Below are 16,172 nucleotides of genomic sequence, written 5' to 3'. Positions count from 1 at the left end.
TGCGAACAATTTTCAGTGTTTCGTTTAATATCATCCCTTATTTTCTATCGTTGTTTTGTGGATAAACTTGTGTGTGCATTGTGGTTATTGAAGCTAAACGTGCTTCCATTTTACGTACGAAGCCATGAAGGAGGAACCCGGCCGCAAGGCGGCTGGCAAGTTGGACAAAACCGTGTTTGGTTTTTTCAACAGCTTCGTGGACACGGACGATGAAGCCCGGGTGCGTGGCGCTACTGATCTGATCGAATTCCTGTCGCAGGACGACGTGCCGCAACAAAACGGGAAGGATGGCACCACCAACGGAACCGCTCCTGTAAGTAAAGCCCACAGAGCACAAGTTTTCCTCGCGTAGCAACCTATAACTTTTTGTTTCTTTTATCCGTTTCCAGAAAACCGCCGAAACGGCCTATGCCCTGAAACGACTGATACGAGGTGTTGGCTCGACAAGTAACGCTTCCCGGGCCGGCTTCTATACTGCTCTGGTAGGATTACTGAGCCAACTCAAAGGCAAAGAAGACTGCCCATCTATAACGGAGCTGTTTGTCCTGGTCAAATCGGAACTATCGAACTCAGAAAAACCCACCGATGACGAAGAAAACAAAAAATTACGTTTGGAGCTGCGCATTGGCAAGGTCTTGGTCTGTGGGGCAATCATAAAAGCTGGCCTGATCGAGAGTGCCACGGACATGGAACTGACATCCATTTTCAAGACGTTGAGGAAGGGCATGTACAAAATGCTAACTCCACTTGTGTACACCTTTCTGAACGAACTGGTACCACAAATTGATGCGATAAGGTTTAAGCTTTTCTGGCCACAGTTCGAAGCGGTGCTAAATGTGCCCAAGGAGCAGCACACCATCGACTCGACCTTCTTCCTTCTGCTCCTGTCCACGGGCGCCCATCATAAGCTTGTAAATAAGAAGTATTTTGAGCGAAATTTCGGAGCTCCAAAGCTTCTCCATCCAGACGCTTTTCCACACCTGTCCGGCGTGCTGTTCAACATAAGGACATTGATGGAAATCAATCATCCGTTCTACGACTGTTTGCTGGAGAAGCTGATCAAGACCGGCCTGTTGGTGCAGTTTGTGGCCGACGCGATCGTACCGATTCTGGAGCAGGATGAGAAAAGCCGCCCTAAATTTCGCGACATTGTCGTGCTGAGGGTTTTTATTTCGTTCCTCGGCCGGCTGGATGATTACTCCTGCGTACCGGAACTCTTGCACCCATCGTTGGTGAAATTCCTGTTGCAAAACTTCAAAAATCTCTCGGACTACAGTGGAGATGTACGGGAGTTGCATCAGGAAGCGTGTAAAGCACTAATCGAATGCTACCCTAAGATGGTGGAAGAAAAGGATCGCTTGGCAACGTTCCGCCGTTTGACGCAGGCCCCCAGTAGCATTCTGATCGAAAAGTATGCCTCCTGTAAGCTGTTGCAAAACCTTCTTGCCACACTGTCTACCGAAAGCCTCAAATCGATCGGTTCCGAATTGAAGGCATTGATATTGGATGAATCGACCGCGACCAATAGTGAAAGGTCGTACGCGGCCCAGATGCTGCAACGTTTGTACTTGCTGCGCCAGTTTACATCCGACACGAAGGATAAACACCAGGCAGACGAGCAGCGGCTCGAAGTGGTACGCTTTTTCCTTACCCTGGGCGTGTTCTATTCGTCGGACGGGGTGAACGTGCTAAAGTCCTCCAAACATGATGGTGCCATTTCGCAGGAACTGGCCACCACGGTGCGCGGACTTTTCTTTCACTCGCTCGACCATCGTCATGCGGAATTGGCACACGAGCGTGACTTCTTGTTTGCCATCGTACGCCACGTGCACGAGACGCTCCAGGCGCACGGTGGTGCTAAATCGCTGCGGACTCCGCTGACCGATGAGCAGATGAGCTGCTGGAACCGCATGTACGCGACTGTCGTAGCGTCTGGCGAGGGCACGAAGGAGAGCAAAAAACGATCGACCACTAAGGACGGGAAAAAACTTGACACGGTATTTCACATCCTCCTGATGCATATGGGATTGCATCTGTTTAGCGATCCGGAGCTGGCCGCTAGCTCCATCGTCGAGTTGGAGTGTGTTATGAAGCGCATTGGTGGTAAAGGGAAGAAAAAACGCCGTCACAGTGTTGCGAATGGTGGTAGTACGAACGACAACGACGACGAGGAACCGGAGTGGATAGAGGTTGTGGTAGATCTGTTCCTGAATCTGCTGTCGCAAAATTCGCACCTTCTGCGCAACGTGATCAATCACGTGTTTCCCCATCTGTCCGAGGAGCTGACGCTGACCGCGTTCAATCAGATTATGTCGGTGATCAATCTGAAGGACAAAACCAATCCACTGTCGGCGGAAAATGAGGAAGCCGATGACGATGGTGCCGATGAGGAGGAGGAAGAAGAACAAGAGAGTGACAATGAGGGGCCGAAGAAAGCGAAGAAATCGAAGAAAAATAAAGATGACGAAGAGAACGATGATGAGGACGATGACGACGATGATGATGATGAAGACGACGAGGAGCTGATGGGCGACGAAGAGGAGGAGGAAACGATTTCCGATAAAATGCGCCTGGCGGTACAGCAGGCGCTGGGTAGAGCCAATCCGGAGACGGACACCGAGTCGGTCGATCTGGACGAGATGGATGAGGAGCAGGGCCGCAAACTAGATGCGGCACTCTCGGAGGCTTTCCGCGCGTTCCGTCAGGCCAAGTCCAGCAATAAGAAGAAGGGCCCGACGAAGGTCGAGCAGCAGATAGACACGGTGCTAACGCACTTCCGCATGCGCGTGTTCGATCTGATCGATGCGTACCTCAAGCACGAACCGGACATGATCATCTGCCTCGAGTTAATGCTGTACGTGTTCGAGATGCTGCCGATAGCGATGCGTGAAGGGTCCAAGTATGGGGCGATCCTGAACCGGTACAAGCAAATCTTCAACACACTCGTTCGCATCAAGGAGTTCCGGCAGAACGCTCAGGATGTCGGTGCGGAGCAGCTGAACCAAATTCTGCGCGATCTGATCGACAAGGTAGCGAAGGGCGTTGCTTTTCCGGAGCGCAACATGTACCTGTTGAAGGCGTGCCAGTTCATCGTTCTCTGTAGCCAGATGTTGGAAAGCCACGACCGGAAAGAAAAGCAGAACGGCCGCGAAACACTGCAGGTGGACACAATTTTTGGCGACCTGCTAGCAGACATTCTTACCAACCGAAATCCACCGATCGCGCTCAACATGTTTCAAACCATCTTCCGTATGCCGTGGACCGGCAACTGGCATCTGGCCGTGCGGGTCGCAACCGGTGGTCTTAAAGTTGGCTCCATCCGGGGGATACGCAGAATACAGGTGCTGCAGTTAGTGCGCGGACTGTTACACAATCGGCGCTTCGTGAGCTTGGATCTACCGCTGGCCAAACAGTCGCTTGCTACCATCTGCAACGATGCGGTCGCGCCATACGTAGCCGAACTGAAGGGCGCCATCAGTGGCGGTGATCGGTCGATCGGTCAAAACGAACTGTTAGAGTTGCTACAGTTATTGCTAGAAATTCACCGGCTTCAACCGCAACTGGAGGCTGGTGCGGTGGTTTCAAAGAAGCTTCAGAAGCAGCAAAAAACCCATCAACTGCTACACTGGGAAACCATTGGCCAGCATGTGCAAGCCATGCGTCGGTTCACTCTTAGCTCGCAAACAATGTCCTGCTATCGTCAGCTCTGCAATCGGCTAGGGCTGACTCCGATCGGTAATGGTGATATTTTGGAGGTAGAAGCGAATGGAGATAGCTCCACAAGGACGCCTGATATTCCGACCATCAATGGAGTAAGCGAGAAGCAGAAGAAGAAAAAGAAAGGTATGGGAAAAGGGCAGCAACAAACGGAAGACGAGTCCATCCAGTTGAATGGACACGCCATCAACGGCCACGACGACAACGGAGATGATGTGGACGATATCGAAGAAGAAGCCAACGCTGATGAGGCACCGGAACCGCAGGTCAACGGGTTAAAACGCAAGCGGAGTAAGGCCCAGGCAGCGCACAATAGCAATGATGAACACACGTCGGATAACACCAAAAAGGAAAAACGACGAAAAAAAGAAGCCCGGCTGCAGAGTGCCTCTTTGGGGTTGGAAGGGGTTTCCTTTGCAAAAGCACTCTAGGCTTGGAAATTTTGAAATACTTTACGACTGTTAAGGTGAAAAATATTATGTTTCACTGTTCCTCAATTAGAAAGGAAATTATTCTTGTTTCAGCATCTGCAGTTTCAGTCGAATTTCACAAGGAATTTCCAATGAATTTTGGAATTATTTGTCAGAAAAGCTGGAACGCCTATTTGCCCCCTGGGCTTATTTGTCTAATAAAAAAATATGAAAGTGAACTATTGAAGTCTTATGGTCTTCTTTCTATTAAAATATCATATACATACATGTTTTATATAATTGGAACTATTAATGTAATTAATTGTATTCATAACAAACTAAAAAAAACTCGCAATGTGTTGCAGGTTTTGATCGTTCGCTCACTTTTGGAAAGGATAATAGTCAAGCCCCGTATTGTATTGGAACACTTTCTTCGTTTTGTTCCGCTCGGCGGTCGCTACCATCTTTTGCACATCCTTCCGGTAAGCTGGCGGAAGCAATTCGTCGTGCAGTGTGCAGGTAATCTCTTCCTGTTGCGACACGTCGGCCCGGTAGATGCGCTTTCGGACAATGTCGACGTCTCGCCCGTACTCTTCGTCTAGGTCATCAATGGCCGTCGGCGGGGTATCAAATTTGAACACAAAATACGAGCCCGTCCGGTGCACCAGTCCGTGTGAGCTCGTTTTGAAGGGCAATGGTTTGGTGCCCAGGTTGTCTAGCTTCCGGATGATTCCGCCTTTGTCGAATATTGCCGTCGCAGTGCGCTTCAGGGTGGCTACCATATCCGGCTGAAATCAGCGTAGATTGTTGTTAATCTCAACACATATCTGGAAGGTTTTTTCTTCTGTTAATCCTTACCCTGGACATTTGGCGTAAAATTAACGATAGTTCATAGGTAGGCATGCTGCAAACTGTGTCGGCTCGCCGTGGTTTTTTGATCCTCCAACCGGTGTTATTCAATCTTTGCAATCAAAACAATCCGATTTCTAAACATGTGAAACACTCGACAACTGTAAACTTCAGATTCCCACTTCTCGACACGAACAAAATGAAACTGTCGTCTGAAAATCGTTTGAACTATACAACCAGTTATATTGGAAAGAAATTCACTGTAAATATGTGTATATTAAAAAGAATAAATAATTTTTACTTATTAAACTACCACCAAACATAGCGTATCACATATTCTATGATTTTCGAAGGGAAACGATAGATTCGTATTGACATGTATACTTCTCAAAACTCAAACCGGTTTGAGTGCTAAACAAAGGGTTCGCTGTCAAATGAAGGACTTTTGACTGGTCATTGCTAGTGCAATATTTAGCTGTGTTTTGTAGATGCTCGTACGCTGCACATCGTTTGTTTGCCGACAGAAATTGTGAGATAGTTCTTCCGTAATGGGACAAAATCAGTCTGCTGGCAGCGGAGGCGATAAAAAGGATGATAAGGACAAAAAGAAAAAGTACGAGCCTCCGATTCCGACGAGGGTCGGTAAAAAGAAGCGCAAGGCAAAGGGACCCGATGCAGCGCTGAAGCTGCCCCAAGTCACCCCACACACCCGCTGCCGGTTGAAGCTACTGAAGCTGGAGCGCATCAAGGATTATCTGCTGATGGAGGAGGAGTTCATCCGCAACCAGGAAAGACTGAAGCCACAGGAAGAGAAGAACGAGGAGGAACGCTCGAAGGTGGACGACCTGCGCGGGTCGCCGATGTCGGTCGGAACGCTCGAGGAGATCATCGACGACAATCATGCGATTGTGTCCACCTCGGTGGGTAGCGAGCACTACGTCAGCATTCTGTCCTTCGTGGACAAGGATCAGCTGGAACCGGGCTGCTCGGTGCTGCTCAACCACAAGGTGCATGCGGTGGTCGGAGTGCTTGGTGACGACACGGATCCGATGGTGACGGTGATGAAGCTCGAGAAGGCACCGCAAGAAACGTACGCCGACATCGGAGGGCTTGACACACAGATTCAGGAGATCAAAGAGTCGGTAGAACTCCCGCTGACGCATCCGGAATACTATGAGGAAATGGGCATCAAACCTCCGAAGGGCGTCATTCTGTACGGAGCTCCGGGAACGGGTAAAACTCTTCTGGCCAAGGCTGTCGCGAACCAAACGTCCGCTACGTTCCTGCGAGTTGTGGGCTCGGAGCTGATCCAGAAATATCTCGGCGATGGACCGAAGCTCGTGCGCGAGCTGTTCCGTGTGGCCGAAGAACACGCTCCCTCGATTGTGTTCATCGATGAAATCGACGCCGTGGGCACTAAACGGTACGATTCCAACTCCGGTGGAGAGCGCGAAATTCAACGTACGATGTTGGAGCTGCTCAACCAGCTGGATGGGTTCGATTCGCGTGGGGATGTGAAGGTGATCATGGCTACAAACCGTATCGAGACTCTCGACCCCGCCTTGATCCGTCCTGGGCGTATCGATCGAAAGATCGAGTTTCCGCTCCCCGATGAGAAGACGAAACGGCGCATTTTCAACATCCACACTGCACGCATGACGCTGGCCGAGGACGTGAATCTTTCGGAGCTGATCATGGCCAAGGATGACTTGTCCGGAGCGGACATCAAGGCGATCTGTACGGAGGCAGGATTAATGGCACTGAGAGAGCGCCGTATGAAGGTCACCAACGAGGATTTTAAGAAGTCGAAGGAAAGCGTCCTGTACCGGAAGAAGGAAGGAACGCCAGAGGGATTGTATATGTAGAAGAAACACCTACTGTATTGTCATAGGAATATAATAAATTGCAAGAAATGTCGAGAAAGAGGGTTTGCGTTTTTCATATTGTCCATGCAAACGCAATAGCCTTCCTTGTCCAAAAACTATTCAGTGGCTCTGGATTCTAATTCCCTTCCGTCACCGGAAACACCACTGGCAGGCAAAATTGTTATGCAAATGAAGAGAGAAAAGCCCTCGACGTTTTATGCAAATAATGTCCAGAATCATTACATTTGTAACATGTGGTATGCACTTTCAGGTCAAAATTTTTAGTTTTAAATACCAGCGTAACCCATCTCATTCCAGACATATACATATTTTTTAAAAATAAAAAAATCAATAAGGAAGTCGGTTGAAAAAAACGCGATTATTCATTTTATTTAAGCATGAGACCTGCACATCAAAATTACATATAGAGTCCCTCTGGCGTTCCTTCCTTCTTCCGGTACAGGACGCTTTCCTTCGACTTCTTAAAATCCTCGTTGGTGACCTTCATACGGCGCTCTCTCAGTGCCATTAATCCTGCCTCCGTACAGATCGCCTTGATGTCCGCTCCGGACAAGTCATCCTTGGCCATGATCAGCTCCGAAAGATTCACGTCCTCGGCCAGCGTCATGCGTGCAGTGTGGATGTTGAAAATGCGCCGTTTCGTCTTCTCATCGGGGAGCGGAAACTCGATCTTTCGATCGATACGCCCAGGACGGATCAAGGCGGGGTCGAGAGTTTCGATACGGTTTGTAGCCATGATCACCTTCACATCCCCACGCGAATCGAACCCATCCAGCTGGTTGAGCAGCTCCAACATCGTACGTTGAATTTCGCGCTCTCCACCGGAGTTGGAATCGTACCGTTTAGTGCCCACGGCGTCGATTTCATCGATGAACACAATCGAGGGAGCGTGTTCTTCGGCCACACGGAACAGCTCGCGCACGAGCTTCGGTCCATCGCCGAGATATTTCTGGATCAGCTCCGAGCCCACAACTCGCAGGAACGTAGCGGACGTTTGGTTCGCGACAGCCTTGGCCAGAAGAGTTTTACCCGTTCCCGGAGCTCCGTACAGAATGACGCCCTTCGGAGGTTTGATGCCCATTTCCTCATAGTATTCCGGATGCGTCAGCGGAAGTTCTACCGACTCTTTGATCTCCTGAATCTGTGTGTCAAGCCCTCCGATGTCGGCGTACGTTTCTTGCGGTGCCTTCTCGAGCTTCATCACCGTCACCATCGGATCCGTGTCGTCACCAAGCACTCCGACCACCGCATGCACCTTGTGGTTGAGCAGCACCGAGCAGCCCGGTTCCAGCTGATCCTTGTCCACAAAGGACAGAATGCTGACGTAGTGCTCGCTACCCACCGAGGTGGACACAATCGCATGATTGTCGTCGATGATCTCCTCGAGCGTTCCGACCGACATCGGCGACCCGCGCAGGTCGTCCACCTTCGAGCGTTCCTCCTCGTTCTTCTCTTCCTGTGGCTTCAGTCTTTCCTGGTTGCGGATGAACTCCTCCTCCATCAGCAGATAATCCTTGATGCGCTCCAGCTTCAATAGCTTCAACCGGCAGCGGGTGTGTGGGGTGACTTGGGGCAGCTTCAGCGCTGCATCGGGTCCCTTTGCCTTGCGCTTCTTTTTACCGACCCTCGTCGGAATCGGAGGCTCGTACTTTTTCTTTTTGTCCTTATCATCCTTTTTATCGCCTCCGCTGCCAGCAGACTGATTTTGTCCCATTTTGTACTCACGGAGAGCCTTTTCTTGTGCAAAATCCTTTCTCCAACGGTCTCGAAAACAACACTGCGCGATGACAAGACAAAAATGCACAAACTTGCTGATTCGTTTTCGCTGCCGAACTCGTTGACATTTGAACAAGGGAGCCCGAGATGTTCGTGCGTGATTGTCATTTATGTTCGCGTCGAAAGCTGTAATTTATGACATTAGTAGAAATATCCTTGCGGGAGAAACATTTGTAAACATTGTGCACGTGCGTGGTATTGATACAAGCATCATATGTTTGATCAAAAGATTTATTGAATGTACTAAATCGATTTTGTGAATGTTCCATCGGTAGTTGATTGTGTCTATTCGTTATAAATACATTTTGCTCCCTAACATGGCGTTGTGGAACGAACTGAATCTTATTCCCCCTACGCCTATGACTAAAGTAGTTTCATTGAAAAACATACGAGCTGGTAAGTGTTATTGATTCGCACGTTTACCTTCGAAACGTGTTTGATCTTTTGATGCTTTTCAGATGTACTCCACTTAGCAAATACGACTGTTGGCATGATGGAGTATTTTTCGTCGATGAAAACGTTCGAAACAGCCGCTGCATACGTTTCTCGGTTTTGCCATGTGTGGAAGTTGCCGTTTCGGAACATGCACGGATTTCAAGTGATGCGACGACTAAACAAAACCCTACTCCGTATCAAGGGTATGAACATTTTTTGGGATGTCCATAGCTTCCACGAGTTTCTTGCCGCAGACAACTACATGGGGAAGGAAGTAAAGCTTCCTGTTCGTTCAAATCTGGAATACTTGCTCGTACGGCTACAAGGACTGATCAAACTGTTTATACGTGTCGTCTACCTCACTAAAGATGCTGCAAGCTATCAGTTAAAATTGATCAATATGGCTTTCTTCCTCTCTCAAAACTCAATCTTTCTCGCGTCGATGGGCGAGCTGTGGTCATTGGCGCGTGATGCATGTCGAAAGCTGAATGAATTTTACACCGGCTTACTCGCAGGCCTTCGCATTCTTCCCGAATCCGACGAGCCCTGGTTACCGAACGGTTATAACCTTCCAGCCAGCTTAGCAAAGTGGCTCGGCAGCGAGTGGGCACAGGAAATAGTCTCGAATGCTAATTTACCCGCTATTGACATGCGTAAGGAAGCGACGCTGATGACTCTTATGAACGCGAGGGAAGACGGAGATGAAGGTGTGGCACTCGAAAAAATAAAGAGCATCGTGGTAAATGTGGATAAAAAGGCCAAAAAACAGGAGACACCAGAGCGAAGAGTTAAAATACCGAAACGTTTGTCATTGGCTGACTTACCAACCGACGTTGAGGAGGTGGTCTCCACAAAGGATATAGCTGCGGTTGTTACTCCGGCGAAGAGAAAACTGGGATCAGCAAAATCGACTTTGAAAACTGGTTCCGTCGGGGAGGCGGTAGATACAACTGTTCGTCCTGCGAAGCAACCTCGCCGCTTCGATGCGAGCATGCTAGACGGTCTTAAATCCAAGTTCAATGTGAAACAATTTATCGAAGAAGAGCGTGCTAAGCGTAGCGACAAGCTCAAACAGCCGATAACCTGGAGAGTTTCCGAAGATGAATTTACTGACTTTTACGCGCGTCTGATGAAAGATTTGAATCGGCTATCATCGGGCGATTTTGTGAGCTTCTTTAAAAAAGAATTTGTACAAATGGTTGGGGAAGAGTAAAATGTATAATAAATTTGTCCTGATCAAAATGATATTGAATGTCAATTTCATGTTAATAGCTTAGATGTTAAACTATTTACGCTGTTTTAAGGCAGAATGCACTACGAAACGTAAATGTCTCGTTTTCTCGAAGGAACAGTTTCATTTATTTTTTCTTTAAATACATATATGTAGTTCATTCAGCGGTCTCTCTTAAATATTATGGATAAAGGTTATCGCTTTCAATTTTTTCTATTCAATAGAGAACCCAAAAATGCATCTTTATTTGTTTTTCCTATATTTGTAGCTCTTTTTATCCAGTATATCCCTAAAACATTTTAAGTTTATTCGACGTTGGATTTCTGTTATAAATTTTCCTGAATAAAAGGACCAATTGTCAGCCATCGACGGTAAATCAAGATTTGTTTTGAATTACCCATTCAAAATCTAGCCACGGGAACTTTAAATCAACCATAAATTGAAACAACAACTCGACCATGTAAATTATTTTTGGAAATGGGAGAGTTGGAGGTGGTTGTGAAGTCAAGCATAATAAATTATCTAAATTTACTGATTGAGGTTTTTGGAAACCACTTTTGGTTTTATTTAACATGACAGAATTCGATAACATAGTTAATAAATGAGCCCTGATGAAAAAAAAATTAAATGATAGATGCTTGCATCGTTAAGTAACATAAATAAATGGATTATAATAACGCATAACGATTCTTTTCCACGCATTATGCTGCTTGGCTCTCATCCAAAGCGCAAACGAGTTTCAACAGGACGCTGGTTTGCTGGCCTTTATAGTTTTGTTTCTGTAAAAAAGAACAGATTACGAAGGGTCAGATTTCATTGGCATTTGCGAACGAGTTCTTGCGGGTTACATACCTTAACGAAAGCTTTGAAATTACGCACACCATTCGGTAAGCACAACGATCGATCCTGTCCAACCAACATGTCGTTGTGCGTTGGTGGAAGATTGGCAACAAGATTCATGCTTCTCTCCTGGACCTGAAAAATGTTCGACATTCCTGCAATCCATCGTTTGTCTTCGGCAGCCATCACTCCATTCATTCCATCGGTCGAGTCGTGTGGTTCCAGCTTGATCTTTACTGACGACGAGAGCGTAGATGACTCATGATCGTCGTCGTTTCCGTCCAACTTAAAACCGGACATCGACGAGGACAACCAGCCGATGTTGGAATTTTCGACTGGTTTCATAAATTCCCGATAACGAGCAGAGATGCTGGCGCTGTTGGTTTGGTTGCTTTTTTGGGACACATCAGTGGTATCTATAGTGTCTGTGGGTGGAGTTTTGTTACTCTCAGGGGCAACTCCAGAGTCTGGCAGTGGTCTGGTATTGGTGTTTCGGCTGCTTGTTCCACGTCGCCGTTGGGAAGGAAGATTATCGTCCATGGAAAACAAATCATCCTCATCGCCAGCAGACGATTTTGAATTATTTTTTACCGCTGGAGCGGGCGCCGTGGACACCGTCGTTCTCGGTTTCTTACGGGGTGCTATTCCATCGAAGTTAAAAAGATCATCATCTTCCGCTTCAAGTAATATATTAGCACGACGACGCGTGGATGCTCGAGTACTGCTTGTAGGACGGTCCGCATCCGCGGCTGCAGGCTGCTGTCGCTTAACCGCTTGAAATCCGGAAGGAGCAATCGGCTGAGAGGAGACAATTTGTGGAGCAGATTCCACTGGAACAGTGTCCGAAACACTTGTAACTGGTGTGTCATTCTTCTGCACTTCCGTTGGCTTAGCCTTAGGAATACTCTTACTGGGTGAAGTGACTGTACCACGTCGGGGACGCTTCGGTTCTTGGAACGAATCCTTATCGGGGTGGGCGCCCTGCCCTTCGCTCGTTTCCTTTTCTGGGAAACGTTTTGATCTTCTTAGCCCTGACGGTTCTTGCATGGAAGAGGAGGCGATTGGCTCAATTGCCTTTGGGCATGTGAACTCAACATCATTTCTCATCGTACTAGGGAACGTTGCGGCTCTTTCTGATCCGTCGGTGCTGGGTTCCGTTTCAGGAATGGTGTTCTGCTCGATCTTAACATTTCTACGCCCATCAACTGTCTCTGAGTTCATGCTGTTCTTTGCCAGAATATCTTCCGTACCGAGCGGTTCCGGCTCGTTGCACACCTCCACGTTGAATGCAAATTTATACGATGGATTGCAGTACTTCTCCGTCGAAGCGTACAGAACGGCAAGCCCGATTTCCACCTCGGGTATCATGCGGAGGCCACGAGCAGTGAACTGTTTGTCCAACGAATCGAGCGATTGCGATTGCGACTGCGAGGGTCCGGCCTCCTTCAGCTTGATCGTCACTACGTTCGGCTTGACGAAGTGCGTTTTGGCGATCTTCTCACGCTGCGCCGACCGACAGATGCCTCCGGCCAGCTCAATGATGGTTTCGTATTGTTTGCCTTGCGTGGTGCTTAAGAAAATAAATTCCCTGTCCTTAAAGAGTTCGGAACGCGCCGATTTCGGTTGAAACATTTGGGGATCGTTTTTGATGTCGCTTTCCAAGCATGTCGGTACAAAATCGGACACCGGCGGCAAGGTTTTACCCTGAGCAACACATGCGCTAACCACTTCAAAGTACGCCGGGCTGACGACGGGCACTTGGGCGACTAAACACGTTAACAATTTGGTGGTAACGCTTATAGTCGGCATAATCAGGTGTGTTACTCCGCCAGCGAAGGTGGGAAGCACTTCCGCTTCTAGTTTTTGCAGTAGAGCTTTGAAAGCGTTGCTCATTGCAAGGGTAGAAGTGAGGCAACGAAATGAAACCCTTCCTACTGTCCAGAGGGAGGCGCAGCGACCGAACTGGACCATGTCTCCCACTTTCAGCAGCGTGGGCTGGTCCTTGCTGATGCACACAATTTTTGCAATGTTACCGTTCACGTAGGTCCCGTAACGGGAGCCGGTATCGGTTAGTTTGATTACATCCTTGTCCGGCAGTAGCATTGCATGCTGACGACTAATAGAGTCATCGTCCGAGATCACTAAATCCGTTTTTACTCGACCCACCGTATGTCCGAAAGGCTGTGCAACCAGATAGTAAACATGTTCTGAAAATATACCCAAGTAAAATGTAATGAAGGGTACGTTGTATAATGGGGCTGTATCTGTTGGAGTTGTAGTTACGTGTTTTTTTATTCGTCAGGTACCACATGTTGAATAATTTAACATTGAAAACTTGACAACACAAGTGGATAAGAACGAAATCTACGCACAAATAAAATTCAAGTGAATTTGATTACGAATTTTGTACCGCTCGAAATTTGACGTTTCGCTGTCACTGGTGAGACCTCGCACTCATTGTTGTTTGCTTTCCGTGTTTACGTCAAAGACTGTTGGTGTGGTAATGCGGAAGGCAATTTATTAACCAGCTGGACGTAACATATTTGTCCAAATTGATTCGCCATCAATTGGCAGTGTAGATCAGCAGTAGGAGCAAAGTGTGGTGCATTAGCTAAAAACATTTGTGAAGAAGTTTGGTTCGCGAGTGTGGCTGCATCTCATCCGGATCTGGTGAAATCTCCCGTCGCTGTCATCCGCGAGCGCGTGATATCAGAAGACGATCACCAACAACCGACGCAACCTGCTGCTTCCCTCTGTGCAATCACAGTAGATTCCAACGGAGGACAAACATGTTCCGACTAGCGGTTACATCACGCATTTGTCTGCAGCTCGTCCGAAGGGAGCTTTCGACCCTTCAGGCGCCCAATGCTTACGTGAAATTTGCACCGATCACTTCCGCCTTCACCAGCACCAGAAGGGCAGCACATACGACAAATGGCACCGTCAGCCCTGCGAGATCGTTGTCTACATCCCAGCCCAAACTGCAAAGTGAAGAGTAAGTGTACCAGCATGGAATAGATTATATGAATGCTTTAAATAATTTGTTTTAGTGCTATACTTCCGCTGGTCGCTTGCCAACTTATTTGATGGCCAACGATACCGCCTGTGTGTGCAATGTACATCGCGTAAAAGTGAAAGTTTTCACTAGGGAATGTTCAACACAGTTTAATAATCAGCACTTCCCTAAGCTAGTAAACACCCTGCTCGACCTAGACCTGTTGTAAGGTTCTAGTATCGGTGTTAGAAGTTCAATCTAACTCAAGTTCATGATTACAATTTTCATGTTTAGCCAATTTACACTCGTAATTGCTTGGGACGCGAAGAAACTACCAAGGTCATTCACATTAGGAGTGAAGAATCATTATTTATTCACTCAAGTGGTTGGATGACGAGGCTAAATTGCTATCTTCGCTATCTTTTTTTTTATGCCTTGGCAAGGCAAATAAGCTGCAAAAAGATATCAATAGATAACGTGTCTTTATAGCCTGACGTCTGATCGATGATTCATTCAAAACTGCATTCGTTTATCAGAACCCGAATCCATAAATGGTTATAATAATTTCAACCGTATATTTTTTTCCTTTCAGAGTTGAGGTGACATTCGTGCGAGCCAATGGGGAGAGGGTTAAAGTTAAGGGCAAGATAGGAGACTCACTGCTGGACGTGGTGGTGAACAACAACATCGATTTCGAAGGGTTCGGCGCCTGCGAAGGTACCCTCACCTGCTCCACTTGCCATCTGATCTTCTCCAAGCCGGACTACGATCGGCTGCCGGAGAAACCGAGCGACGAAGAGCTGGACATGTTGGATCTGGCGTACGAATTAACCGACACCTCGCGGCTCGGTTGTCAAATCACGCTGTCGAAGGACCTGCAGGGACTGGAGGTGCGCGTGCCGGCCACGATCAACGATGCCAGAAGCTAGAGGACCGTTGGTAGCTCGATATCGATGAACCAACTCAGGACACCGTTTTTCCCTTCCCTAATGCATTCTTAGAATGGCCCTCAGATTACTGTTATGTCCGTCGTTGGGAAGTATTCTTTCCTGTGTAAATAAACTCATGTGCGACGGATCAACCGAACAAATCACATTTAAATGTTAACGGAACACGAGAGTAATCGCGACGCTACGAATTGATATGATACATATTCAATTAGGGTCCCGTCGTCGCCAGCGCATATATTTTATCAATTTCCAGTGCTTGGAATCAGATTGACAATGCTAACAGAATCGCATATGAAATGATCCTAGTGAAGCAGCTTCATCGCAAGTTACACAATGAACACACTTAAGTATATCGTTTGTCAATAGTAAAATGCACTCATAGATGTGCACAACCAGGTATAGAAAATATTCATGGAGAAATGTGTAGCATATGTTCGTTAGAAAGATGTTTTTGATTAATTTTTGCTATATTTAAAAAAAACAGTGCAAAATCAAACGGTTCAAATAAATGGTTCTATTTATCAAATGGTAAGACTATGCTAAAGTTGCTTTTTACTGTTTTAAAACGTTGTTTAATGATTTTCTAGTATGTTAAAATAGGGTAGCAAGTTTATTCCCTTTTGTTTTGTGGAATTAAACCTCAAATATCGTATTCTTCAACATGCATTTTGTGTTGACCAGTCATTTCAAAGAGCAACAACTAGTTGAGTTTTGTTACTGAAATGTAAAGTAGTTCCATGAAAAAGCCATAGGTTCTTCAAAATAAGCGGGATATTTTGGGTATTACGTACAAACACCGCTTAGTCAAACAGAATGTTTTTTTAAATTTTTTTGGACAGAATTTATTTGTAATGTATTGTTTGATCGTTTTATACATCATTTCTTTTAGTTCCGAAAGTGTTACTTTTTATCAAGGATCGTTTATTCTATTACCCATCCCATTATCACTTGTTAATTTTCAAGATCAACAATTTCCATCTCTCTTGAGAGTAAAACTAACAAACCTACCACCTCAAATACTGCCCATGAACGAGAAGTTAATCTATAAATTGGCTTGACACTAAAAAAATGAAACAGATTGCC

At 46.8% G+C, this 16,172-nt stretch overlaps 7 protein-coding genes across 7 annotated transcripts; 4 read left to right on the top strand and 3 right to left on the bottom strand.

The window, feature by feature from the left end:
* The first annotated feature begins 5 nt into the window (after positions 1-5).
* On the top strand, positions 6-4,337 carry LOC131289429 (myb-binding protein 1A). The gene is made up of 2 exons (XM_058318684.1): positions 6-313; positions 390-4,337. The coding sequence occupies exons 1-2, from the start codon at positions 125-127 to the stop codon at positions 4,146-4,148; spliced, it is 3,948 nt and encodes a 1,315-aa protein (XP_058174667.1). The 5' UTR covers positions 6-124; the 3' UTR covers positions 4,149-4,337.
* A 98-nt stretch (positions 4,338-4,435) lies between these two features.
* Positions 4,436-5,144, bottom strand: LOC131287794 (small ribosomal subunit protein bS6m). The gene is made up of 2 exons (XM_058316877.1): positions 4,986-5,144; positions 4,436-4,915 (listed from the first exon to the last, which is right to left on the bottom strand). Exons 1-2 carry the CDS (start codon positions 5,028-5,030, stop codon positions 4,508-4,510), a joined length of 453 nt encoding a protein of 150 aa, XP_058172860.1. The 5' UTR covers positions 5,031-5,144; the 3' UTR covers positions 4,436-4,507.
* Positions 5,145-5,452: 308 nt separating this feature from the next.
* Positions 5,453-6,890, top strand: LOC131289896 (26S proteasome regulatory subunit 4). The gene has a single exon (XM_058319236.1). The coding sequence runs from the start codon at positions 5,525-5,527 to the stop codon at positions 6,839-6,841; it is 1,317 nt and encodes a 438-aa protein (XP_058175219.1). The 5' UTR covers positions 5,453-5,524; the 3' UTR covers positions 6,842-6,890.
* Positions 6,891-7,215: 325 nt separating this feature from the next.
* LOC131288441 (26S proteasome regulatory subunit 4) lies at positions 7,216-8,576 on the bottom strand. Its single transcript, XM_058317573.1, has one exon. It carries the CDS (start codon positions 8,574-8,576, stop codon positions 7,260-7,262), a length of 1,317 nt encoding a protein of 438 aa, XP_058173556.1. The 3' UTR covers positions 7,216-7,259.
* Positions 8,577-8,955: 379 nt separating this feature from the next.
* Positions 8,956-10,316, top strand: LOC131287748 (uncharacterized). The gene is made up of 2 exons (XM_058316831.1): positions 8,956-9,034; positions 9,097-10,316. The coding sequence occupies exons 1-2, from the start codon at positions 8,956-8,958 to the stop codon at positions 10,284-10,286; spliced, it is 1,269 nt and encodes a 422-aa protein (XP_058172814.1). The 3' UTR covers positions 10,287-10,316.
* Positions 10,317-11,005: 689 nt separating this feature from the next.
* Positions 11,006-13,513, bottom strand: LOC131289428 (nibrin). Its single transcript, XM_058318683.1, has 3 exons — positions 13,428-13,513; positions 11,157-13,351; positions 11,006-11,083 (listed from the first exon to the last, which is right to left on the bottom strand). Exons 1-3 carry the CDS (start codon positions 13,453-13,455, stop codon positions 11,006-11,008), a joined length of 2,301 nt encoding a protein of 766 aa, XP_058174666.1. The 5' UTR covers positions 13,456-13,513.
* Positions 13,514-13,609: 96 nt separating this feature from the next.
* Positions 13,610-15,379, top strand: LOC131287233 (adrenodoxin-like protein 2, mitochondrial). The gene is made up of 2 exons (XM_058316266.1): positions 13,610-14,139; positions 14,732-15,379. The coding sequence occupies exons 1-2, from the start codon at positions 13,934-13,936 to the stop codon at positions 15,066-15,068; spliced, it is 543 nt and encodes a 180-aa protein (XP_058172249.1). The 5' UTR covers positions 13,610-13,933; the 3' UTR covers positions 15,069-15,379.
* Positions 15,380-16,172: the final 793 nt, after the last annotated feature.

Source organism: Anopheles ziemanni, chromosome 3 (genome assembly GCF_943734765.1).
Source record: "Anopheles ziemanni chromosome 3, idAnoZiCoDA_A2_x.2, whole genome shotgun sequence".
Classification (NCBI taxonomy): Eukaryota; Metazoa; Arthropoda; class Insecta; order Diptera; family Culicidae; genus Anopheles; species Anopheles ziemanni.
This window is presented reverse-complemented; position numbering and strand designations above follow the sequence as displayed.